We start from the raw sequence: 26,321 nt of genomic DNA, 5'->3' as shown, positions 1-26,321 counted from the left end.
AATGTAAATCCTCTTTTCTTCATCCCCCCTGCCGTGGAAGCAGAGATCTATGCTGGATATGCATTGAAAGTGAAGTATCAGGCTTAATTGGTTTGGGGTAGTAACTGCTGCAACAAGCAAGCTACTCCCACGCTTATTTGTTTACCCAGACTGTGGTTGTTGCCTGAACGCAAATCTTCTTTTCCCACATTTCCTCTTGCCGCTGAAGCATAGAGCAATGTTGGAGTTGCATTAACTGTGTGAACATTTATTAAATAAGGGTATTAATCACTAGGTAGTAGCCGTCATTCCCGCAAGCCACCCTCATACCTCTTCTCTTCATTCCCATCCTCCAGGCTTTATGGATCCAGTGTTAGTTTGGAACAGGTGCCTCAGTGTTTATTTGGGAGGTAGGTTGGCGGGGGTGGGGGGGGGGGGGGAGGAATGTTATGGGAGTATGCAGGACAAGAGGTGCAGCATGCCTGTGTTATGGGCCTTGACATTCTTGCAAGGAAGAGACTCACTGCAGGTGTCAGGACTGCAGGATCTTGCTGTGAGTGGGCCCACGTTACAATCCCCAGGCAGGTGTCAGGACTGCAGGATCTTGCTGTGAGTGGGCCCACGTTACAATCCCCAGGGTTCCAGGTTCATGCCCGGGACAGGCACATGCTGCAGCCCCTGTGGTCATTTCAGGATCTTGCCTGGAACAGGCACACGCTGCAGTACCCATGGGTGCAGGATGATGCCCAGGACAGGCACATCCTTCATTTCCAGTGATTGCAGGATCTTGCCCGGGACAGGCACAGGTTGCAGTCCCCATTGGTGCTGGATGTTGCCCAGGGCAAGCACATGCTGCAGTCCTTGGGGGTGCAGGATTTTGTCCTGGGCAGGTACATGCTTCAGTCCATGGGATACAGGATTTTGCCTGGGGTAGGCACACACTGCAGTCCCCAGAGGTGCAGGATCATGCCTGGGCAGGCACGCACTGCAGACTCCGGGGGTGCAGGATCTTGCCCTGGGCTGGCACATGCTGCTGTCCCAGGAGTTGCAGGATTTTGCCTGGGGCTGTTACACCCTGCAGACTCCGGGGGTGCAGGATCATGCCCAGGGCTGTTACACGCTGCAGACTCCGGGGGAGCAGGATCTTGCCCTGGGCTGTTACATGCTGCAGACTCCGGGGGAGCAGGATCTTGCCCTGGGCTGTTACACGCTGCAGACTCCGGGGGAGCAGGATCTTGCCCTGGGCTGTTACACGCTGCAGACTCCGGGGGAGCAGGATCTTGCCCTGGGCTGTTACACGCTGCAGACTCCGGGGGAGCAGGATCTTGCCCTGGGCTGTTACACGCTGCAGACTCCGGGGGAGCAGGATCTTGCCCTGGGCTGTTACATGCTGCAGACTCCGGGGGAGCAGGATCTTGCCCTGGGCTGTTACACGCTGCAGACTCCGGGGGAGCAGGATCTTGCCCTGGGCTGTTACACGCTGCAGGCTCCGGGGGAGCAGGATCTTGCCCTGGGCTGTTACACGCTGCAGACTCCGGGGGAGCAGGATCTTGCCCTGGGCTGTTACACGCTGCAGACTCCGGGGGTGCAGGATCATGCCCAGGGCTGTTACACGCTGCAGACTCCGGGGGAGCAGGATCTTGCCCTGGGCTGTTACACGCTGCAGACTCCGGGGGAGCAGGATCTTGCCCTGGGCTGTTACACGCTGCAGACTCCGGGGGAGCAGGATCTTGCCCTGGGCTGGCACATGCTGCTGTCCCAGGAGTTGCAGGATTTTGCCTGGGGCTGTTACACCCTGCAGACTCCGGGGGTGCAGGATCATGCCCAGGGCTGTTACACGCTGCAGACTCCGGGGGTGCAGGATCATGCCCAGGGCTGTTACACGCTGCAGACACCGGGGGAGCAGGATCTTGCCCTGGGCTGGCACATGCTGCTGTCCCAGGAGTTGCAGGATTTTGCCTGGGGCTGTTACACCCTGCAGACTCCGGGGGTGCAGGATCATGCCCAGGGCTGTTACACGCTGCAGACTCCGGGGGTGCAGGATCATGCCCAGGGCTGTTACACGCTGCAGACTCCGGGGGAGCAGGATCTTGCCCTGGGCTGTTACACGCTGCAGACTCCGGGGGAGCAGGATCTTGCCCTGGGCTGTTACACGCTGCAGACTCCGGGGGTGCAGGATCTTGCCCTGGGCTGGCACATGCTGCTGTCCCAGGAGTTGCAGGATTTTGCCTGGGGCTGTTACACGCTGCAGACTCCAGAAGTGCAGGGGCAGACACACGCTGCAGACTCCGGGAGTGCAGGATCTTGCCCGGGTCAGGCACGCGCTGCAGACTCCGGGAGCCCAGAATCTTGCCCTGGGCTGGCACACGCTGCTGTACCAGGTGTTGCGGGATCTTGCCCGGGGCTGTTACACACTGCAGTCCCAGGGGTTGCGGGATCTTGCCCGGGGCTGTTACACACTGCAGTTCCAGGGAGTGCAGGATCTTGCCCTGGGCTGTTACACGCTGCAGACTCCGGGAGTGCAGGATCTTGCCCGGGGCAGGCACACTCTGCAGACTCCGGGAGTGCAGGATCTTGCCCGGGGCAGGCACACTCTGCAGACTCCGGGAGTGCAGGATCTTGCCCTGGGCAGTTACATGCTGCAGTTCCCGGGGGTGCAGGATCTTGCCCTGGGCTGGCACACGCTGCAGTTCCCGGGGGTGCAGGATCTTGCCCTGGGCTGGCACGCGCTGCAGTCCCCGGGGGTGCAGGATCTTGCCCGGGGCAGGCACACTCTGCAGACTCCGGGAGTGCAGGATCTTGCCCGGGGCTGGCACATGCTGCTGTCCCAGGAGTTGCAGGATTTTGCCTGGGGCTGTTACACGCTGCAGACTCCAGAAGTGCAGGGGCAGACACATGCTGCAGACTCCGGGAGTGCAGGATCTTGCCTGGGTCAGGCACGCGCTGCAGACTCCGGGAGCCCAGAATCTTGCCCTGGGCTGGCACACGCTGCTGTACCAGGTGTTGCGGGATCTTGCCCTGGGCTGGCACGCGCTGCAGTCCCCGGGGGTGCAGGATCTTGCCCTGGGCTGGCACGCGCTGCAGTCCCCGGGGGTGCAGGATCTTGCCCGGGGCAGGCACGCGCTGCAGTCCCCGGGAGTGCAGGATCTTGCCCGGGGCAGGCACGCGCTGCAGTCCCCGGGGGTGCAGGATCTTGCCTGGGGCAGCCACACGCTGCAGTCCCCGGGGGTGCAGGATCTTGCTCGGGGCTGTTACACACTGCAGACTCTGGGGGTGCAGGATCTTGCCCGGGGCAGGCACGGGCTGCAGTCCCTGGGGGTGCAGGATCTTGCCCGGGGCAGGCACGCGCTGCAGTCCCCGGGGGTGCAGGATCTTGCCCTGGGCAGTTACATGCTGCAGTTCCCGGGGGTGCAGGATCTTGCCCTGGGCAGTTACATGCTGCAGTCCCCGGGGGTGCAGGATCTTGCCCTGGGCTGGCACGCGCTGCAGTCCCCGGGGGTGCAGGATCTTGCTCGGGGCAGGCACGCGCTGCAGTCCCCGGGGGTGCAGGATCTTGCCCGGGGCAGGCACGCGCTGCAGTCCCCGGGGGTGCAGGATCTTGCCCGGGGCAGGCACGCGCTGCAGTCCCCGGGGGTGCAGGATCTTGCCCTGGGCTGGCACGCGCTGCAGTCCCCGGGGGTGCAGGATCTTGCCCTGGGCTGGCACGCGCTGCAGTCCCCGGGGGTGCAGGATCTTGCCCGGGGCAGCCACACGCTGCAGTCCCCGGGGGTGCAGGATCTTGCTCGGGGCTGTTACACACTGCAGACTCCGGGGGTGCAGGATCTTGCCCTGGGCTGGCACGCGCTGCAGTCCCCGGGGGTGCAGGATCTTGCCCTGGGCTGGCACGCGCTGCAGTCCCCGGGGGTGCAGGATCTTGCCCGGGGCAGGCACGCGCTGCAGTCCCCGGGGGTGCAGGATCTTGCCCGGGGCAGGCACGCGCTGCAGTCCCCGGGGGTGCAGGATCTTGCCCGGGGCAGGCACGCGCTGCAGTCCCCGGGGGTGCAGGATCTTGCCCTGGGCTGGCACGCGCTGCAGTCCCCGGGGGTGCAGGATCTTGCCCGGGGCAGGCACGCGCTGCAGTCCCCGGGGGTGCAGGATCTTGCTCGGGGCAGCCACACACTGCAGACTCCGGGGGTGCAGGATCTTGCCCGGGGCAGGCACGCGCTGCAGTCCCCGGGGGTGCAGGATCTTGCCCGGGGCAGGCACGCGCTGCAGTCCCCGGGGTTGCAGGATCTTGCCCTGGGCTGGCACGCGCTGCAGTCCCCGGGGGTGCAGGATCTTGCCCGGGGCAGGCACGCGCTGCAGTCCCCGGGGGTGCAGGATCTTGCTCGGGGCAGCCACACACTGCAGACTCCGGGGGTGCAGGATCTTGCCCGGGGCAGGCACGCGCTGCAGTCCCCGGGGGTGCAGGATCTTGCCCGGGGCAGGCACGCGCTGCAGTCCCGCGAGTTGCAGCCGCTGACAGCTCCTTGGCGCATGCGCAGGTCGCGCGGGCAGCATGGCGGGCGCCGGCGGCTCCTCTGACTGGAGAGGGACGGCGGCGGAGCGGGAGGCGGCGGTTGTGAGGCGGCGCAGATGCGGCTCTGTCCCTCCGCAGGCGGCCAGCGGTACCGGCACCCCCCGGGCCCAGGACCGGCCGCCCTGCTGTCTCAGCCCCGACAGTTTCTGGCTGACCCGGATAGTGCTCCTGAGGGCCATTGCGTTCATTTACTGTGAGTGTGCGGAATAATAATAATAACAATAACACCCCCTGCCCCCGAGAGCTGCTCCCTCCCCCCCCCCAGGCCCTGCTCCTTCTGTGCACATTCACCTGGTAACCTGCCCGGCCCCGAAGAGCTTACACCTCCCGTCTGAGCTCGGGGGCGTCCTAAGAGACAGGCCCAGGCTGCAGGCCCCGAGGGGCTTCCCTCCTCTGCAGGGCGCTCTCCATTAATGAGCTTCCTGTGCTGTTCGCCATCAGGCACACCCTGCAGCCTCACCAGGTCATAAATCTGGCGCTGGCTTCTCAGCTACATTCCCTACAGTGGAAGCTAACCCCCCTCCCCCCTGCTTATGTGGGAAATAGCCTTATCCACCCTCATACCTTATAAAAGGGGATGGAGAAGGTACAGAGAAGGGCAACCAAAATGATAAAGGGGATGGAACAGCTCCCCTATGAGGAAAGGCTGAAGAGGTTAGGGCTGTTCAGCTTGGAGAAGAGATGACTGAGGGGGGATATCATAGAGGTCTTTAAGATCATGAGAGGTCTAGAACGAGTAGATGTGACTCGGTTATTTACTCTTTCGGATAGTAGAAAGACTAGGGGGCACTCCATGAAGTTAGCAAGGAGCACATTTAAGACTAATCGGGGAAAATTCTTTTTCACTCAACGCACAATTAAACTCTGGAATTTGTTGCCAGAGGATGTGGTTAGTGCAGCTGGGTTCAAAAAAGGTTTGGATAAGTTCTTGGAGGAGAAGTCCATTAATGGCTATTAATCAATTATACTTAGGGAATAGCCACTGCTATTAATTGCATCAGTAGCATGGGATCTTCTTAGTGTTTGGGTAATTGCCAGGTTCTTGTGGCCTGGTTTGGACACTGATGGAAACAGGATGCTGGGCTTGATGGACCCTTGGTCTGTCCCAGCATGGCAATTTCTTATGTTCTTATGTTCTTAACCTCACACCATCACCGCTTCTGCGCCTGATCTGTAACTGAAATGGGCTCCTGCACAGTTTTCAGGGATATCAGTGCTACATCTGTCCCCAAGTAATGTATCCTAGGTAGGTTTTCACATCTCTTTATTTATTTATTCACAGCAATTTCTAACCCTCCCAATTACCAGGCCTTGGTTCTGGGTGGTTTACAACATCACCTACACAATAAAAACATCTTATAAACAAGTTAAAACAAACAACTTATAACTTATCCAAAAGCCTCGCAAAATAAACAAGCCTTTTCCTGCTTACAAGCGGCACTGTGTTTTGGGGTAGCACTAGGAATTTTACGGTGTGCTATCCACCATCTTAAGAGATGCGCAGGTCCCTTCTTTGGCCTTGTCGGTGGGATACATTTGCATGTAATGAAATCTTCACTAATACCAGGGCAGAAAATTCCTAGGTGCCTGGCGCTGGCTCTTCCCAGGCTCAGGAGGAGCTGCAGTGGGCCATGGCCCTGAGGAGAATCCCTGCCACTTTGGAAGGCTCGAGGAAAGCTGCCATCACTTCTTCAGATCCAGGAGGAACTGCTACTGCTGCTCGCCCCCTACACAGGGAGCCAAAAGTTAGTATTCAAACAAGCCGGTAATAAAGCCAAATATAAATACATGGAAACACTTATAAGGACAACCAAATGTTAGGCAAACCCCTCCCAAAACTAAAATTACAAGCAAGAAAACAAAAAAGAGCCAAAGACCCAGAAAAAGTCTGAAAAATAGACAAAATCAAGACAACGTAAGTAAAAAAGCAGATCCTCTCTTTCTCCAAGGAAATAAAAAAAAAAAGGTGATAGGGAAAAAAATTATTATAGCACCTAACAGCTGTGTTGGGTTGCACACAATGACAGCTCGGCGATAGCAGCAGCGGCTCTGGTTCCAGGGAGAGCCAGTTCACATCACAAAAATCCTCCATACATTTGGCACTATTTCCATGCAGCTGGCAATCTTCATTCAGAAAAGAAGGCTTGTAGAGAGTCAGCTGGAGGCATATCCTATTAATGCTCAGGAGCAGGGAGGCCCATGGACCTGCATTATAAAAGGCTTCTTCACCCTTAGGCCCAAAATGTTTGTAATTCGGCCATTTTGAAGCTCTTGCATCTGTTGCACTACCTGCACAAATATTTAGAAGCCACCTTTAAGAACATATTTTTACTTTGGGATGAATTCAGTAGGAGTTTATGTTCCTTGTTGATAGTTTAATCCCCCTCTTTTGTTATTGAAAATGTATGTGATTGACATTGCTCATTTTTCTCTGTGATGTGGCTTAGCCTTCTGAATGATCCTGCTGTGTAGGGTAGTTCTGAGCTTCTTGCTGAAACTTAAGAATAATTTTGGTTGCTAGAGGTGACAGGAAGGTTTATTAGAGGAGGAGGTTTTTTTTAATAGCACTTGGTGATACAGGAGAAGTGCCATTGGCTCTCTGTGAGGCTCTGAGCAAGTCATTTTAAAATCTCTGTGCCGCTGGGATCCAGTTGAAAAGAAGGCATTCATCTTAATCTGTCTTTCTCAGGTGACACATTTCTTTGTTTTATATTTTTATAAGGCTGCTCAAACTATATTAAAAGAGGTGCATATTTATTTTGCCAAGATTCCAGTAGTTTGAGTTGAATTTTCAGACAGGAAATTCATGAGAGCTTTCTGTTTTCCATGCCAGGCTTTAAGTGACTTACAAGGTGGTGAATCTGCTCAGGTTGTTGGTTAAAAATCTCTTTTTCACACCATACCAGAGAGGTCTGAGAGAGGAGCAGGTCAGATGGCTGAAGGGGTGGCTTACCTGTGATCAGGAAAGGTGTACGAGCACCGGTTTATGAAGCAGAGATCAGTGACAGTTAGGTGGCTGAGATCACAGAGAGGATGAGGGAAAGAAGAGAGGAGAGTTACATTGGCAGGAAGGCCCTGAGAAAGATTCTTATAAAATGTGACTTACTATCATGTCATAGGATATTGAGGCCCATGGTGCAAGTCAGAGAACCATGCCTAGGATTGCAGACCTTGCATGAGCGGGAAACCCGCATGGCACAAGAGGAAGGAGAAGTGACTTTTGCTTGGAGCTGTTGCCATTAAGTCCTCCCTTCCTTTTGACTGGCAATGCCAACTCCAGCATTTTGCACTCCTGCTGGAAGTCACTTTTATGCACAGAAGGCTGGCATGAAACTTCTCCCATTACTGGGAGCCCTGCTAGGAAGTACAGTGAGATCTGCCCATTAAAGCCATATTCAGACCAATCTCTGCTCCTCTGTGTATTCTCAGGTTTCATTAGAGGGTGGCTGGTAAAACAAAAGTGCAGGCTGAATGTGACTGATGCAGGGCGAAGCATCAGAGTTGCCCACCACCACCAAAACCAGCAGCTCAGATCTCTCCTCTATGAAAACCACAATCTAGATTTATTAAAAAATGTGAATAAACTTCACCAGTCTGCTTAGTTACATCTTTTGCTTTGCCTGTAAATATTATGTTCACAGCAGCATGGCACATTCAGGCCTTTCTGATCCTTCTGCTGTTTTGCCAGAACAGTGACCACATTGCATGGGTTACACTGCAAGACTCCCGCTGCATAGCAGTCCAGATCTGCCCAGCTTTTAGCATGAGCTTAATTAGTGATTCCAGTACACTAATCGCTGGTGCGGCTAAGCTGCTGTGGAAAGCCGCAACATTTGGTGTTTTGGTTTGTGCTTTATCTTGTTCTGCTTGCTGTTTTTATTATGTGGCTGGTCTGCTTTGGGCGCAGTAAAAGCTTGTTAAATAAGTACATTTTTAAATTAACTCTTAAAGTGGGTTCCTATAAGTTTTTCTTGATTTAGTGGGGCACTTGGTTTCATGGGTGTTTTTTGTTTGTGGTGGTGGTGTGTGTGTGTGTGTGTGGGGGGGATTTGCTGCTCTTGTTGTTTCTTGGTTTTGATGTTGCTTTCCTGACCCAGTGCATGCTGGTAATACTGGTCCAGGTTTGCTAATTATTATTATTTTTTTTTGTTCTGTGTCTGTAGGATAAATCAGGCCCTCAGACTCTGATTGGTAGGAACAAAAAGTATTTCTAACGCCGAATAAGCCATTTCGTAGGCTAAGTTCCATTCTTCTGTCCTGATGCTGCACCTGAGCTCAGCTAGCACAGCAGTCGTTAACTGATGGTGAAGGACCGATTTCCAGCCAGATCTTAATAGACGATCCCAGGAGAACAACTTTCAGCACCACACAAATTAAAGAAATATGTTTAATTGCTATCAAAATGGTTAAATGAAACAGCAAACCGGTCTTGCTTCTGGCAGTTTGAGTCTGTTGGCAGGCATCAGCCGTTTCCTTCTTAGGTCTGGTGCCGTTGTCCCTGTGTTTACTCGGCAGCAAAATAAGAAAGAACTAGAAAGAAATCCGCCAAAGGGAGCAAACACTGACTGAGCCTAACTGCCGAATACTGAAGGAAAGCCCATTGAGCCAGGAGCCTGCACCATCTTTACCCCGCATAGGCGCCTTGGGACTGGAGCGCCAACTCTGCTTCTTCATGCCTACGGCATCCAGTTGTCGCAGTTTTTCCCATTCTTTAAAATGTGTTTAATTCATTTCTTTACTTAGCTCAGGCCTTTTCTGGGGTAGCTCAAGGCGAATTGCATTCAAGTTCTCCTCTCCACTCCCTGGGTTTGAGATCTTGAATGTTAAATCCATAGAATGCTGTGAAGTGTGTGACAGATCGTGTGAGGCTTGCCATTACACAACTAACACAAACTGTAAACTGAAAACGCAACTGAAGTTGTCTGAAACTGCAAGTTTTTGAAAGGAAAAAGAGGCCCTGGATTTTTAGGATCTTTCCTGAAAATCAGCCTTTTGCATGTGAAAAGCAGACACAAGCGCTGGAGTCTCTCTGCTCCAGGGATCAAAGAACTTTGTGTTTCCTTTGGTGACAGGTTTGCTCTGGGTCATTTGGTTTTGGAATGAGCATTCTGCATCCTGGGATGACAATGTGGAGACAGCTCTTTTGGCCTGATAGTTTACATAATAGTGTTGGACTGCATATAATTAAGGGTCAACAATCCAGTTGTGTGAGACCTTTTTATGGGACTATCTTAATACATCTGTGACTGGTTATGGAGAGCTCTGTTCCCTTCCTCAGGTTGGAGAAGAAACAGCACAGTGTTGGATTGAAAAGCATTTTCCTTCACACAGGAGTATGCTTTTCAGGTTGTAGTTGTGTAATTGGATCGGTGTAAGAATTGTACAAAGATGCAGCCGTACGTGGACTTTTGAATCCACATAGTTCCCTTCCTCAGAGAGACTCACATTAGAAGGTGGGAGCCATGTGGACTCAAAATACCTACGTAGAACATTGATAGATAATTCATATGTTGGTCCAATTGGCGTATCACAACCTTCAACCTTGTGTTATGACACAAGCTGGAAGTTAGCACTTTGATAATGGGGTGTGTGATAATGAATGAACATTTCTTGCAACTATTAGCACATTTCTTGACATTGCAAGTGACTTATTGAGCTTCATTAATGATCAGGGCTTCGTTTGAGAATTTGGAGGCGTGGGCTTAAAATGTATGATGTACTAGGGATCATATATTGGAGTATTAATAAAAGAATAATATAAGTGGTGATAGTACTGGGGAGTGTGCAACCTTAATGTAAGGTACATAAAATGCCCATAACATGGTTAAGGTGAACCTAGATATTCCGAAATGCTGGGATCTGAAAGGGGTTCTCCAGTTCCTCTATGAGGTTTGTTCAGGAGAATGGTGTGGAATCATTTCACGGATGTGTATATGGGAAATAGTTCATATATCTAGTATGCTTGTCAACATGGACGAAAGGATGAATGTTTACAGGGCAGGGAAGGAATAAGTGACGGTGCTTGGTTTTCTTAAGGACTCCTTCCTGCATGCAGGGCCTGATTCATCAAGGTCTTTCCTCATAGACGCAGAATGGGAGAGGAGCCTTGATAAATCAGGTGCTTCGTGTTAGAGCGCTGTTTTCAGACCTGTTGGGAGAAGGTAAGATCTTTCATGGGAAGAAAGCACAAATGTTTGATCTAAAGTAATTTTACAGTTCAGAATTTGGGAAAGGATTCACCTGCAAAATCACAAAATATTTTGCATATTGTTGGTTGCTAAAACTAATGTTGTATAGATAAAGTATGTTGTACAGTAAGGTGGAAGTATCCTCCTAGATGTTCAAATTAAAAAAAAAAAATCTTCTGAAGACAATAAAAATGTTTCCCTTTTCTTTCTCTAGTTGTAGCATTTTTGGTGGCTTTCCATCAGAACAAGCAGTTGATAGGAGATCAGGGACTTCTGCCATGCAAGCTGTACCTGAAGAATGTCAGGAACTATTTTGGAGGAAAACTCAACCTGGCCTCCTTCAGCTATGCACCCACCCTCATCTGGTTCATGGATTGGTATTCGATGGACACCAACCTGGATTGCCTTTCTCTTGTTGGCTTGGCAATTTCAGCTTTTGTACTGATAACTGGATCTTCTAACATGATTCTTATGGCTGCTCTGTGGATCCTCTACCATTCGATTGTCAGTGTTGGACAGATCTGGTAAGTGTAATAAAACTTGAACTCACTCTTCCCCTCACTGTGTAACTCAGTTGTCAGCTAATTCTTCATGTCTGTGTTAAGTCATACTGCAAATCATTTTGGCCTTTCAGAATTGGAGTCCATGTTTGATTTTATTGGTAATCAGAACTGTAGGATTTTGAATGCTTTCCAATGTCAAAAATATCTCCTGGATCCACAGTCTACATATAGAAACAGCAGCTTCCTAAGGGCAACACTGACTGTCGGGCCTGCATTTTTACTTTTTCTACATTTCACTGTAGAGAGATGCGCAAAAATGGCAAATCTGAAATTCTGGCCTTTGTGGATTTTTCCCATAGTGGGATTTATCATATCGTGCTAGTAAGAACCCTTAAAATTGTAAAAACAAAAAAAAAGTGACATATTCCTGTATACCTTGGTCTTTTTTTCCCTTTTATAAAGGGTCGCATTGCTGCAGTTTAGGGTTGTGTGCTTATAAATCCCTCCCCTGGGAAACACCCTGTAGTATGGGCAGAGATTAGGATTGCAGTCCTAATTCACGGTTTCTGTAGCCATCTCACCTGTATGTGCCCTCATCCATCCTTGTTGAGAATCAGCATACATTTATTTATTTATTTATTTATTTAAAATTTTTATATACCGGCATTCATGATACAATCACATCATGCCGGTTTACATAGAACAGGGGTGTACAAAGAACAAATGAGTAACCTATTAGTGAGGAGGAAGCAGTTACAAATAACAAGGTACTAGAACTGGGAGTAGAGAAGAAAGGGAGAGGATAACATTAGATAAAGATAAAGATATTTACATTAATGTACAATCAAGTACATACAGAAATCACCAACATGATGTTCTTTTCCTATCTGCTCAGTTTTTTCTAGAATGTGCACTAATCTTCACCAATCATGCAAAAAAAAAAAAAAAGACTTCAGAATGCAATGTGTCTATTGCATATTTGTTTTTTTAATTTTTCTTTTTATACATTTCAAAGTTAGTAGTTACAAGAAACAAATTATTTCTTACGTAGTTGTGCTTCTTCCATAAATTTGATGTTCATCACAGAGACTAACAAATTAGGTGTCCAGTGGGGGACAATGCATCATAGTGGATAATAGATTGAAATTATCGACTCAGTGTGCTGTGGCAATCAAAAAAGCAAACAATGTTAGGAATTATTAGGAAGGGAATGGTTAATAAAACGGAAAATGTCATAATACCTCTGATCGCTCCATGGTGAGACTGCACCTTGAATACTGTGTACAATTCTGGTCGCCTCATCTCAAAAAAGATATAATTGTGATGGAGAAGGTACAGAGAAGGGCAACCAAAATGATAAATGGGATGGAACAGCTCCCCTATGAGGAAAGGCTGAAGAGGTTAGTAGAGCTGTTCAGCTTGGAGAAGAGACGACTGAGGGGGGATATGATTAGGGTGGTCAACTTTTTCCACAGACTTTGACTGGACACAGGAGGGGGGAGGGGCACTTCATTTGCATAAATTTGTTCCTAATGCCCTTCAGCCTCATTCATACTAAGTACCACCCAGTTCCTGCTATTCATGCTTTTTTAGTCACATACACACATTCTCTCTCTCCCTTTCTCATGCACAGACAAACGCACACTCTCTCTCTCATTTAGATCGGGCTGCCCCATAGAAATTCACTTGCACCCAGTACCAAGACAGAAATGGACTACACGTTTGATGCCCCCATCACCCTATGTCTTCATAGCCTGCCTGCAGGTGTTCCTCCATGGCATCCCAGCTCTATTAATTTCACCAACAGTCAGACACATGAACTCCTAGTACCAGTCTGCACCTTCTTCTGTTAGCTGCATAGCACCATGGCTGATTGACTGACACATCTGCCCCTCACCCAAGGGGAGTGAACTGATTGGCAAGATTGCTGAATGACGGGTGTCTTCCTCCTTTGGCCACTTTCATGGGGCGGGTTGGAATCTGCTGATCATCCCCTCTCCTTCTGAATACCGGGTTAGGCAAGGGTCTGTGTAGCAAACTGGACATTACAGTGTAACTGGACACTGTACAATTAGTTTAAAAACCAGTCTGTCTGGTCTACAAAATCATGAAAGTACTTGAATGGGTAAATGTGACTCGGTTATTTACTCATTTGGATAATACAAGGACTAGAGGGGGCACTCCATGAAGTTAGCAAGTAGCACATTTAAATCAAATTATGAATCATCAAAACCATTATAAATCATTATAAATCATTGAAATCATTATAAATCAAATCATGAATCATTGAAACCAGTTATGGTTTCAATAATTCATGTTATTTGTTATTTGTTATTTGTCAACTGTTATCTGTAACCTGTTCCCAAGTTTTGCTTCGATGTAAACCGGTGTGATAAGAATCCTCGTCTTGAATGTCGGTATAGTAAAAAAGATGTAAATAAATAAATAAATTGGAGAACATTCTTTTTCACTCACGCACAAATAAGCTCTGGAATTCATTGCCAGAGCGTGTGGTTAAGGCAGTTAGTGTGACTGGGTTTAAAAAAGGTTTGGATAAGTTCCTGGAGAAGTCCATAAACTACTATTAATCAATAAGGAACAGTTTCTGTTTGTTACCAGCATTAGTAGTTTGAGATTTATTTAATATTTGGGTACTTGCCAGGTACTTGTGATCTGGCTTGGCCACTATTGGAAACAAGATACTAGGCTTGATGGCCCTTTGGTCTGATCCAATATGGCATATCTTATATTGTTATGTATAATCAAAGGGAAATAAAATCATAGAGATAGACTTGGAGGTTTGAATTAATATCATAATTATGATTCTGTATTTTCAAGATATCTTCAAGATATAGAATTAAAACCACCTAAACCATCTAGCTAGGTTAAATCATGATGCACAAAACCTAAGAAGAATGTAGAGATCTTGAATTGTTTTTGGTTTTATGGATAGTTTGTTATTTTGGTCTGTATAATATGTCTGGTTTTATTGATTGTGTTTTATGTCTTCTATTTTCTGGTTTTTATGTTTACTGTTTTTGATTGATTGCTGCTGTATTGTTCTCCGCTATGACCAACTTTGTTTGGAATAGGGGAATATAAATGTTTTAAATAAGTAACTCAAATCTTGCAGTTTAATGTAGTATGAAGATATGTGCTTTCTAGTTTCTTCAGCCATACCTCTGAATTCTCTTTCCATGGCACTACTCAGTGTTTTCAGGTTGAAGTGTGTATTCACAGGACTTAACTTACAGGGGCAATTTTAAAAGTCCTTTGAAAATACAGAGTTGGCTGGCGCTACGGGTACTTTATTACCATGGACTTTGCATCTATTGCTGGTTCCGCCCTCGCCAGGCCACGCCCCTTTGCTGCTCAGCTATTTTTACCCAGAGGGAAAGAGCAGATTTTACCTGCTTACCTGGTCAAATCTTTTGAATGTTGTACAGGGTAGGAGTGTAGTCAGATTAAACTGAAAGGGGGAAAAAGAAGATGAATTAGGGAACCCTGTGACATGAAACAGATTTTACGACTTAGGTTTGTGCCTCTCTAAAAAAAAAATATCTTTAGCTGCATCAGCTCGACAGTTGATCCACTTCCATGAGCATATACTGTCCTTATTTTTTTTTATTAAGAGACCCTCATAAGTATTATCTTTATGTTAAGGAGAAATTGTAAGGGCTTCTCTGCACGACAATCTGTGAATCTCTTAGAGCCAGACTTCAGTGGATAATTTGTCCATTAATTATGGCAATCAAGACTCAGACTGAGCGTCCTGTGGCAACTGAGCCGCTCACATCTAGCAGTGATTTAATCCTCGGCATTGCAGAAATTCCCAGCGCTAGTAAATCAACGACTGTTTTTCAACACTTGCACAGCTCAGTTGTCATTTCCCAGTAGAAAGTGAGTTCTGTGATTCTTGGAACAAATGGAAGAAAACACATTTACTATTTGGGAATAAGAAATAATGGAAAAAAGGAGTGCACTTTGAATACAGTTCCTTTTTCCCTTGGAATGATTTTTTAGTTAATAAAAGGGCAAATTGTTGCTTAATTTGTAGTCCATATAAAGATGCTCTAACCACTAGAGCTTATTGCATCCCACTGGAGAGCTCCTTTATTTACTGAAGATATTTTGCAATAATTGTGTGTGCCTTGTGCCCTATATAATCTCATTTAATGATTTCAGTTTTTCAGAATGTGAGGTTTCCAGAGAGTTTTATTTCTCCTAAAACTTTTACCAGTAACTAGAAACATTGACAGAGGTTAGTGGACAGCAATTGCCCATGACAAGGTAGATCACAAACTCTCTGTTATGTCCCTTCCTAATGTGCATGGTCTGAGGTGCTGACCTGAGGGATGTCACAAGCTAATTGCAGCTGTCCCTCACCAAACAGGGTGAACAGGATAGAGACCCTGGATAGTGAATCCACCATAGGACAGTCCCGAGTAAATCGACTCTCCAGCAGAGCTTAGACAGACTTTGGAGGAGGGGAGTTCATTATCTGAGAGCAGCCTTACCATGGAGGCAAGAGCCACTGGAAAGAGGGAGCAGGAATCCGATAACGTTCCAGAAATAATTATCTTTTAACCTATTGATGATGGTTTTAAGCGATTTCCCACCTCCTACACTGAAAGATTTATAGTAGTACTTAGTAATGCTATACGCCTTCAACTACAAAATTAACCTAGCCAGAAAAATGTAAAATATGCCAAGCCACTGCTTTAAACATTACTTTCTGTTGGCCTGAAGTAGACAAGAGAATACCGCAGACTGTACAGTTTATTCTGAATGATTTAGTGTCCAGGCAAGCAAAGGATGCTGTGTTGGGAAGGGGTTGTGCCATTTTGAGCTGCCAGGGTTCTCTGAATTGAGCCGCATGCTGCAAAATGCTGCTTTAGTGTTTTAAGGAAAGGTGTGCATGCATTGGAAGGCTGGATGATAAAAATAGGGAGCCTGAGATTTGTCTTCACCTTCTTCCACTCGTGACCTCCTGTAATTTGCCAAACCTTGGCCACTCACTTTTCTCTCCACTCACCTCCTCCTCCTTGTGAGGGTGGTTCTAGATTAAAGCCCCATCAAGAAGTTTGGCTGGAAGGGGAGATTACAAACATTGCTCGCATGGAAACACAAATTATCTACAGTATATCTATATATATATCATTTGCTGGAGTCTGCTTCTGGCTCTTTGAAAGCCACATTAGTCTCAAAATTGCTCAAAATATCAACGTGTCAGTTGTCTTGGCTTTCTTTCTTTGAGGAGTAGGAGATTTTATTTAATCCATTTTTGCACCTTCTCGCCTGGTCAGGCCGCTTGTTTTGGAAACTCACCTTGGAGGACTTGTGGCGCATATTGGGGTGTTGCTTGCTCAGCGCTGCACTTCCCCTGTTTTCACTAAGGTGGGATATAGGTAAGGAAGAGGAGAATTAGTAATGATTTGCTTTAACTACAGACATGAACAAATGTCTTCTCCCTGCCCCTTGATTTCTTTTGCATTTTTAATTTTACAGTGACCTTGTTTTCCTGGTCCTCCTTGCTAGGAACTGGGGTTTTCATTCGTCTTTATTTCTTCCCATTGCATCTGTAATATCTCCTCGCCCCTCTTTTTAATCTTGTTGTTGGAACCCTGGGACGTCACATTCTTCCAGGGTGCAGAAGGAAAGGAAAATACAAATTATAAAACCTGAAAAAAAAATTCAACAGTGTCTGTATTTAAGGTGGACCCCGAAAATTTAAAAAATCTATTTTCTGCCAGTTCTGCGAATGATGGGACTGGAGGATTACAAGGTCACTTTATGCCTTAATCAAGTTGGAGCAGACCTGTACAGCTCTGAGACTCTGCTGTGTTAAGATCATATATTTCATGGGCCATGGTTCTTATGCACCACGCTTGTGTTTTTTGGATGACTAAACAAAGCTACGATCTCTTGCTGAGGGATATAAGGGAAGCTTTCTTCAAGGCTAATCCCTTCAGTGCTACTGTACCGTAAGCATGGGCACTCTTATTATTTCTATGGTCTCTAACTCTTCCCCAAAAGCCCAAATGTGTCCCCTCCCTGAAGTGACAAGGTTCACTGACCCAGTTAAGTGAAGAGCCTCAGTGCTGTTTCCCAGCCTACACATTTGTATTTCAACCTTTGGCAGATTTGCAAATCGTTTCACCTCTGTTTTGTTCTCTACAACTTCTGTCACGTACTGAGGCAATGGCTTGGAATATTTGGGAACTAATAATTACGCCTTGCTCTGCCTTTCTTGCCACCCTCGTTATGCTCCTTGCTTGTGATACCATCCTTACACCAGTAACAACACCTCGAGTGGCAGATGATGTGTGCCTTTTACCCTGGGGGCAGGGGGGGGAGGTAATAATTCTCATACGGCTTCTGCACAGCATTTGTCCTGGGTGCCTTGTGGTGCCCCAGCCTTAGAGATCTTGGTGGCGCAGCCTGACAAGGTATGAAATGTCATCTGATGACCTGCCAGTGTTTGGAGAGTGGGTCAGACTCGGCCGGGCGAGAACAAGAACCAATGTTCATTATTTTTCAGTTACAGGGGAGTAAGCTGAGGCAGACAGGGAATAAAATGGACTTCCTCAAGCTCACACAGGGAGCAGTGGCAAATGGGATTTGATCCCAGGGGTTGAGCTGTAATAACATTACTCTAAGGTTTTTGGATGCAGTATGTCGTCATGCCAGCCTGTGTCACAAGTCTGGAAATAAGCAAACTGCACTGCAGTTCTAGCAAGAATTCAGTGATTAGACAAGAGAAACGGGTGCCACCTCAATTTCAACTCCCCTTGGTTGTGGTAAGAAATATATCAAACAGGAAATTAGAATCATGTTGCAGAAAACAAATCAAAGCTATCCATTGCAGTGGTTCACTCAAGCGTCGTTACATTTTTCATTACATACTCCGCAATGGGTCACTGGGTGGTCAAAACATATTCTTGTTGTGCAGACACTGTAACATTCAGCTACTGGGGAGATGGTTTGTAAGAGCGCAGAATTCATATGATGAAAACCAATACCTTGCAGTGCAAGAAAATCTTTTCTGCCACTTATATTGATTTATTTGCGTTTAGCTCAAGGCCTTAGAGGATTACAGTTTAAGAGGGAAATTTTCAGCGGTTCCCAGAGGGCTAAGGACCCACAGGCTTCACCCCAAATTTTCAAGGCAGAGTACGCACCAGATGCATCGCAGCACATTTCATTTTAGGGATTCCTGGGGGCGGGGAAAACATTTATGTGCATACTTTGGATTTTAGAAGGTACGCGTGCAAATGTTCACCCCCATGCCACACTAAGGTACATGCGGTCCCACGGATTTCCACGCAAGTCCACTTTGAAAATTAGTGGAATCGCAGAGAATGTCAGTGTCCTTCAGCCCCATGTGGAGTTGACGAGAAGGATTTAAAGCCTGGTCTGCCTTCACTTAAAGGCAGATAAATACATAAAAAAAAAAGCCAGCAAATAGGAAGTGAGAGAATGGGAGCGACTAGCACGTGAACGTAAGGTCATGCTGTTTATTGTTATGATTTTGGGATGAGAAGGTCCCTGTGAAAAACCTCCAATGCATCATGTCTGTCTTCAGCTTTCCAGCCCACTGAAATAGCACTGTTTAACTTTTTACTTTTTGATCATGTTACATGTCTACTGCTTATTTACAGCTTAAAGGAAGTAAAATAATCCCAGAAACTGACATTTTATTGGACCAGAATTACTGCTAGACCTAATGGATATCACAAATGCTTACATGTCTGCATATGTAAGCCCTCAAGAGCAGAAGAGGAGACAGTGGAGGGGGCTTAATGTTCCATGCAAAAGGGGAGATTTGGTGACATATAAGGCACTCTTCTTGAAATGGGAGAATTGACAAATCTGCAAATTTACCTAGCTAATCCCTGGATTAGGTGATAACAGAGAAGTTTTTTCCAGTGCTATTCCTTTTGCTAAATCAGTCACCGGGGCACACAGTGACTGACAGTCCACATACAAGGCTATATTACTGTTAATGTATTTAGCGTTACAAGTGCTGTGCATATAAGTGACCGTCTTCTCGAGATGTACAAACAAGAAACATAAGAGGAACTTTTTTTTAATTTTTATTTTTTTTTTAACTGTGAAGTGGTTGCGATGAAGAAGGCAGTGACTTGAGAGCACCAATGTAATGCTAGTGTCTGACTCAATGGGAAGCAGAGTTCATGTATTTATTCCCGTTATAATGGCGCTAATCTCCGTTCCATTACTCATCTCCACACAATCCTGTAGCTTGGGGGAAGGGGAGCTGCTTGTAAATTTTATCGTGTAGCACTCGTCTGAGACTGGCTTTGCTTGCTGAATGTGTCCTCACAAAGGGCAATTGAGCAGTTTGAGTAAAAGGACCCTGCTCCGAGCTGCAGTTCTGCCACTTTTCCTTAAGAACGTGCACTCGCTACACCTGATTTGCTGAAATGCTTTTTACGCTGTCACTGGAACCAGGGTGCTCATAGCATGGTTTTACTGGGAAAAGGGCAGAGCTCTAGGGATAGCAGGCACCATTTTCCAAAAAAAGGCCGAACCGAGAAGTCAATAAAAAAGGGAGATATTGAGAGAGAGGGGAGCTATTTAAAGAAAAAAAATGTCTTTCATCCTTTCTCATAGCTCTAAAAAGGAAAGACAAATGCATTCCTTTTCTCTCTCCTTTTTTTCTTAAATAAAATAATATTTGTTTTGGCCGTAAAATGTTCAGATGTCAGACTCTGCTGAATGGAGGAGACTTTTTAACTAGCGTCCAGCTGGCCAGAACTCTCTGAAGCGCAGTAGCCCAGGCTTTTTATAGGCAGCAAGAAAGGTGGATTTTGCAGTAACCTTTGAGTTACAAGTGAAACCTAAAAGAACCAAACCTCACAGCAATTAGAAAGTGAGCAGTCAGAGTGGCTTTGTGCTGGCTGAGCCCAAATGAGGTTCCCTTGTTGTTGCTGTGCTGAAAGATGTGAGGGAAGGCACAATCCCTGATCTTTTTAGTCTCAGTGTAATTTAAATTGTTCTATTTTTCTTCTCAGATATTAAAGCTACATTTCAGCAGAGCTGACCAAAGCATTGCCTGTGTCCTCAGCCACGCCCAGGTTGTATAGTGGGTAACGTGTGCTGAAATCCTTGACACGCAATCCAGAAATCAAAGATGTCAAAGATTTACGACTATCGGAGATACAGGCCCGATAACCTTGGATCTCAGGGACCTCATAGGAATAAAATCCAGCCCTTTCAAGGGGTCAAGAAGCCAAGGAATAAGTTTACCAGGGCAGCAGGCACCTCCCACCTGCCGCAATGACAACCAAGGGGACCTTCTGCAAGTAATTCCTGTAGAGGGGGTGCCTACATCAATTTTATGCAGAGGGGCCCCATATCACATCAGTCCAATGGGTCCTAGAGGTCATTTGAGAGGGCTTTGCCCTCAAACTAACAAATCCAGACATTCAAATGGGGCAACATTTTCAGTTTCAGTCCCTGTCCTTTGGAATTGCAACAGCTCTAAGGACCTTTACCAAGGTCATGATGGTGGTGGCAGCAGCAGCACTATGCAAACAAGGGATTCTGGTTCATCCCTACCTGGATGATTAGCTTATAAGAACATAAGAAATTGCCATACTGGGTCAGACCAAGGGTCCATCAAGCCCAGCATCCTGTTTGCAACAGTGGCCAAACCAGGCTACAAGGACCTGGCAAGTACCCAAACACTGATGCCAGTAATAGCAGAGGCCATTCCCTAAGTCAACTTGATTAATAGCAATTAATGGACTTCTCCTCCAAGAACTTATCCAAACCTTTTTTAAACCCGGCTACACTAACTGCACCAACCACATCCTCTGGCAACAAATTCCAGAGCTTAATTGTGCATTGAGTGAAAAAGAATTTTCTCCGATTAGTCTTAAATGTGCTACTTGCTAACTTCATGGAGTGCCCCCTAGTCTTTCTATTATCCGAAAGTGTAAATAACCAGTTCACATTTACCCGTTCTAGACCTCTCATGATTTTAAAGACCTCTATCATATCCCCCCTAACATTCTGTTTGCCAAATCTTTCCAGATGGCGAACAGACAATAAAAACAGTCATTTGCCTAATGCAGCAATTAGGCTGGGTTATAAACTTTGCAAAAAGCCAACTTTCACTCATAGAATTTCTAGGGGCATGTTTTGATACAAAAGAGGGAAACGTTTACTTAACCCAAAAGAGAATAAGCAAGCTAATCGCCCATGCTCAAGACTTCAAAAAAGCAAAAATATCCCAAAGTCTGGGATTATCTTCACCTATTAGGCCTCATGACAGCGTCAATAGATCTTGTTCCCTGGGCCAGGGCACACGTGCACTCCTGTCCAGATGATCTCCCACGTCAATGAATTATGAGTGACAGTTACCTTTGTTTCCTCAATAAGAAATAGCTTAAGGTTGTGGACAGGCCCATCCAGTCTAACAAGGGGAGTGAATTTAGAATCACCCACTTGGGGGGGGGGGGGGGGGGGGGGGGGGGGGGGGTCATCACCACGGATGCCAGCAGCTTCAGATGGGGAGCACACTATTTAAGAAAAACAGCTCCGGTTTGTTGGGAGGAACAGGAAAAAGCTTGGTCAGTGAATAGATTAGAATTAAGGGCCATCAGATGAGCCCTTATAACATTCCAAACCCTAATGGGGTAAAACCAATCAGGATACTTTCATTCAATGTGACGGCAGTAACATATGTGAACCGCCAAGGAGGAATTCGCAGCCGGATTCTGGCCCGGGAGGCAGCAGAAATTTGTAACTGGGCAGAACCAGAGGGAGAGGACAGTGGGAAAAGAATTGGTTTTCTTGGAAATATTATCATAAGCTTGGGCAAGAGACTTCCTTCCCTGCCACATCAGGAAATATAGAGGTATATGACATCAGAAAAGAATCAAGTTCTCTGTCTCTATCTGTTGGTGAGCGAGTGTAACCCACACATCTGTACTGGTCTGTCAGGACTCAAGGAAAGGAAATTAATAGGTATGCCTACATCTTCCCATTCTTGTTTATTGAATGTCTATAATCCTGAGTTGGAGCTACCCAGAGAACCATGATTCTAACAGTTCCGTGCCATATCCTATGCTTATGGACATTCGCCAGGGTTCAGCACTGTTCACGGCCCTATTTAATATTTATCTAACATCATGACATCAACTACTTAGGCTCAGAGTTACCTATAAACTCTATGCAGGTGATATATGGCTTTTTGTATCTGTTCCTTCATCCTGGACTGCCACTTTTGAGTTTATAGCAATCTGCCTGTCAGCAATTAGGCAATGGCTTTCATAGAATAGGCTAGCTTTAAATGTAAGTAAGACTGGGGTCTTTATTTTGACTCATCACTTGCCCGCAGATATTCCTGTTTGTTTGTTTTTTTAAACTTTGATGGGCTGCAATTACCATTCGCTCACAGGTTACAAATCTGGAAGTTAGATTAGATCCAGATTTATCAGTGTGCAGCCACTTTAAGCACTTGATTAAATTACAAGAACTGATTTTTACATCTTTAAACTATTGCAGTTCTCTGCTGGCAGGCCTGGCCACCTCAGCATTAGGAGCCCTACATATTGTCCAGAACTCTGCTGCACATATTCTGATAGGCGCAAGCATGCATGAACATGGTGTCCTGGTATTTTCTTCACTACACTGACTGCCAGTTTATTGGCAGGTACACCATAAACTTGCCATTCTTATCCACAAACTGCTTTTTCATGCCACTTCTCCGTGGATTAATGCAACACTATCTATAGGCCCCCAAGAGCACTAAGATCTGCAAATAAGGGGCTACTTGAAATCTCTTCACCTAAACTGGCCCACACCTTACAGAAACGCGTGAAAGGGCCTTCTCCGTTGTCGGGCGGAAGACCTGCACCTGATGGCTGATTGTAATGCTTTTAAAAAGGGCCTTAAGCTATTTCTTTTTAAGAAGGCGTTTAATTGTCAGACTGAACCTAGCTTGGTGCTTTACTTTGCTCCCCTCAGTCTTTTGTTGTGATTTTATTTTTATATTTTATTTTTATAGTGATTTGAATATTTTTTTGTTTTTTAAGTTGCATGGATCGTAATTTTATGATTGTTTGGCATGTCCCCCACCTTGAATTTTGAAGCGTGCAAGTAATAAATCTTTTTAAATAAATAAAACACCATATGTATAGATTTGGAAGGAAAGACAGCGGGATTCCAGGAAAAATTTGAGAGGGATCGGATTTCAAAAGGTTAGGTGCAAAACAGCTGAATGCACGTTGCCTGGTACAGAGCAATAATGAGGCCTGTTGGAAGGGTCGATGTGATGGGTATTTTCCAATTAGAAACCACATTTTGTTTGTGTCGTCTTTTAGTATTTCTGTCTGCAAACTACTTTTCTAGAAGCCACATGAACATTGTGCAGAAAGCTTTGTGGGCACGTTCATTGTTTTCAGAACTGTCTGGTAATTTTACAGCTTGGGAAGTAAGGAATGTTGTGTGAGAAGCCAAACTGAATGCAACATCGACCTTGCTTCTAGAAGCAATGACCAAGGAGTTTGGTGACTGTGTATAATAATCAAACGGACCGATCCTTCTGTAGCAAAGCTCAGACATAACTGGAAGTATAAAGCAAGGGAAGAGATTTAGCCATTCCATTTTTATTTTCACCCAGAGAGCCGGACATTATTTAATTTAGTTGATGATTTGGGCAGCTGGAGGAGCATATCAGAAGTAACCCCTGTCTCTTGTCCTGAATGTTTGTCTTGTTAGATTATAAGCTCTATTGAGCAGGGACTGGCTTGCTTTTTGTATGTCTGTACAGCACTGCATAAGTTGTGTAGTGCTATAGAAATGTTTAGTCGTAGTAGTAGGTGGGCAGTTTTGTAAAGGGACATTTCTGGGGGTAAAGCACTGCTTTACCACCAGCAGTGCCTTCTAAAACTACCCTCCCTGTATATTGTTTTACTGCTTGGTGATTTGTTTTTGTATAGTAAGAACGGAATATTTGTGAGTAATGGTAAAGCTCTAATATTAGAATGCTAATGCCACCTAATATCAGTCTAACTTTGTGTATAAAATCATGCACACACATGAAAAAGAGACTATATCAAGTAGTCTTCAGCTTGACAGATGGCTTGCATCGCCCCACAGCTGATCATTAAAAGAATAAACCAAAAAAATAAAATTACAGAGCATGCAAAAGATCAAGGCAGCACCTTGCAAAGTGTGTAATGATAAAAAGAAATGCATTGGCAAAGGGAGGGAATTTTATGTCTGTGTGATGCGGCAAAGTCTGCACGTACCTTTTAGGTGCAGCTTTTACCTGGAATTTTCAAAGCCTACTTGTGCGTAGACGTTCGTTTTGAAAATTGGTGGGTAACTGGCTGGCTACATGCAAAAAGTTACACCTGCTCTTCCAAGGGCGCAACTTGTGCGGGTGAAGTTACGCACAGACTTAGTAAAATCCCAAAGTATACCCGTACGCGTAGGTAGCAGCTCACCGTGTTCAGGGGGGGATCCTTTGTGCTGAGTTTAGCAATCCCAACCATTTTGAAAGGTTGGCGCACCCCTCCCCCCCTTCCTGGAATACCCTTTCCAGTTAATTTTTACATGAGCTGAGCCCCAAGCTACTCTGCAGCAGCCATTTTATGTTAATCGTGGATGTACTTGTGTTAACTGGCCTGGACGCTGATTTTGGAGAAGCAGGATATACGACAATAAATAAATATATGACATAAGCCTAGACTGCAGTTCTGAAAGGGACTTCCCTGGGTGAAGGATTGCCGTGCCCGCAGAAACGGTCCTTTAGAAAACTGCCGGCTAACGCGAGCATCAGGTTGCAATGCACGCTCTGGGGTAGATTTTCAGAAAGCGCAATTTGGCGTACTTTTGTTTGCGCTCCAGGCGCAAACAAAAGTACGCTGGATTTTAGTAGATACGCCCGTAGCCGCGCGTATCTGCTAAAATCCAGGATCGGCGCGCGCAAGGCTATCGATTCCGTATAGCTGGTGCGCGCCGAGCCGCGCAGCCTACCTCCGTTCCCTCCGAGGCCGCTCCGAAATCGGAGCGGCCTCGGAGGGAACTTTCTTTTGCCCTCCCCTCACCTTCCCCTCCCTTCCTCTACCTAACCCACCTGCCTGGCCCTGTCTAAACCCCACCCTTACCTTTGTTGGGGGATTTACGCCTCCCAGAGGGAGACGTAAATCCCCGCGCGCCAGCGGGCCGCTAGCGCGCCGGGACGCAACCTGGGGGCGGGTCCGGAGGGCGCGGCCACGCCCCCGGGCCCACCCCCGAAACTCTCCCGAAACGCTCCCGACATGCCCTGAAAACGCCGCGCGGATCGGGCCCGCCTCCGACACACCCCCCTCTGAAAACCCCGGGACTTACGCGAGTCCCGGGGCTCTGCGCGCGCCAGTAGGCCTATGTAAAATAGGCACACCGGCGCGCAGGGCCCTGCTCGCCTAAATCCGCCCGGATTTAGGCGGATTTAGGCGAGCAGGGCTCTTAAAATCCGCCCCTCTGTGCGCATGGGGGAGAGGCGTTCCAGGGGGAGGAGTCTGGGTGGGGTTCAGAATTATGTGTGGACTTTTTTGATTTTAAATAATAGGTGAATTTTCAAAGGAGTTACCCACATAAATGTAACAAACTGTCATAGCAATTTTCAAAAGCCATTTACACACGTAAAGTGCACTTACACGTGAACATCCTGTGGACAATTCAATGGCAGATATTGTAGCAATTTTCAAAAGCCACTTACACAGGTAAAGTGCAATTACATATCTAAAACCCAATTTTAAGTGTGTAAATGCTTTTTAAAATCAGGCCCATGGTGTGTAAATTCTATCAGCAAAACTGTATGCAGCAAGTAGCAGGCATAAGTGTCTTGCCGGGATAATTTTGAGAATGGATTTATGTGCGTCAGTCTGCTTTGACAATTGGTGTAACTTATCTGAATATTTGCCAGCTCTAACTTATGCGCAATGTAACAAACTTATCCCCAGAAAATATCAGAAACTTCTGGGAGAACTGTTAACAACTCATATAGGAGCTTCATGCTAGTCAGGCCTTCTTCATAAAGAGCATTCCTTTATCTGGCAGGTGGAGACATTCAAC

General features: G+C 46.6%; 1 protein-coding gene across 5 annotated transcripts in view; it reads left to right on the top strand.

Annotated features, from left to right (window-relative positions):
* The window catches only part of LOC115076240 (lipase maturation factor 1-like), a 295,884-nt gene that overhangs the window by 7,783 nt on the left and 261,780 nt on the right, over positions 1 to 26,321 (top strand). For 2 of the 5 annotated variants that reach the window (XR_003852707.1, XM_029577464.1), the window contains exons 1-2: positions 4,503 to 4,730; positions 10,940 to 11,249. Coding sequence is in view for 3 of the 5 variants with exons in the window: in XM_029577464.1 (XP_029433324.1) it covers positions 4,517 to 4,730; positions 10,940 to 11,249 (524 nt within the window). In the remaining 2 variants the exon portion in view is untranslated. Of the gene's footprint in view, positions 1 to 4,502; positions 4,731 to 6,829; positions 7,227 to 10,939; positions 11,250 to 26,321 lie in introns of those variants that run through there. The other 3 variants (XM_029577465.1, XM_029577466.1, XM_029577468.1) reach the window with 3 other exon arrangements.

This window comes from Rhinatrema bivittatum, chromosome 14 (assembly GCF_901001135.1).
Source record: "Rhinatrema bivittatum chromosome 14, aRhiBiv1.1, whole genome shotgun sequence".
NCBI classification, from domain to species: domain Eukaryota; kingdom Metazoa; phylum Chordata; class Amphibia; order Gymnophiona; family Rhinatrematidae; genus Rhinatrema; species Rhinatrema bivittatum.
Note: the sequence above shows the minus strand (reverse complement) of the source record. Positions and strands in the feature narration are given on the sequence as shown.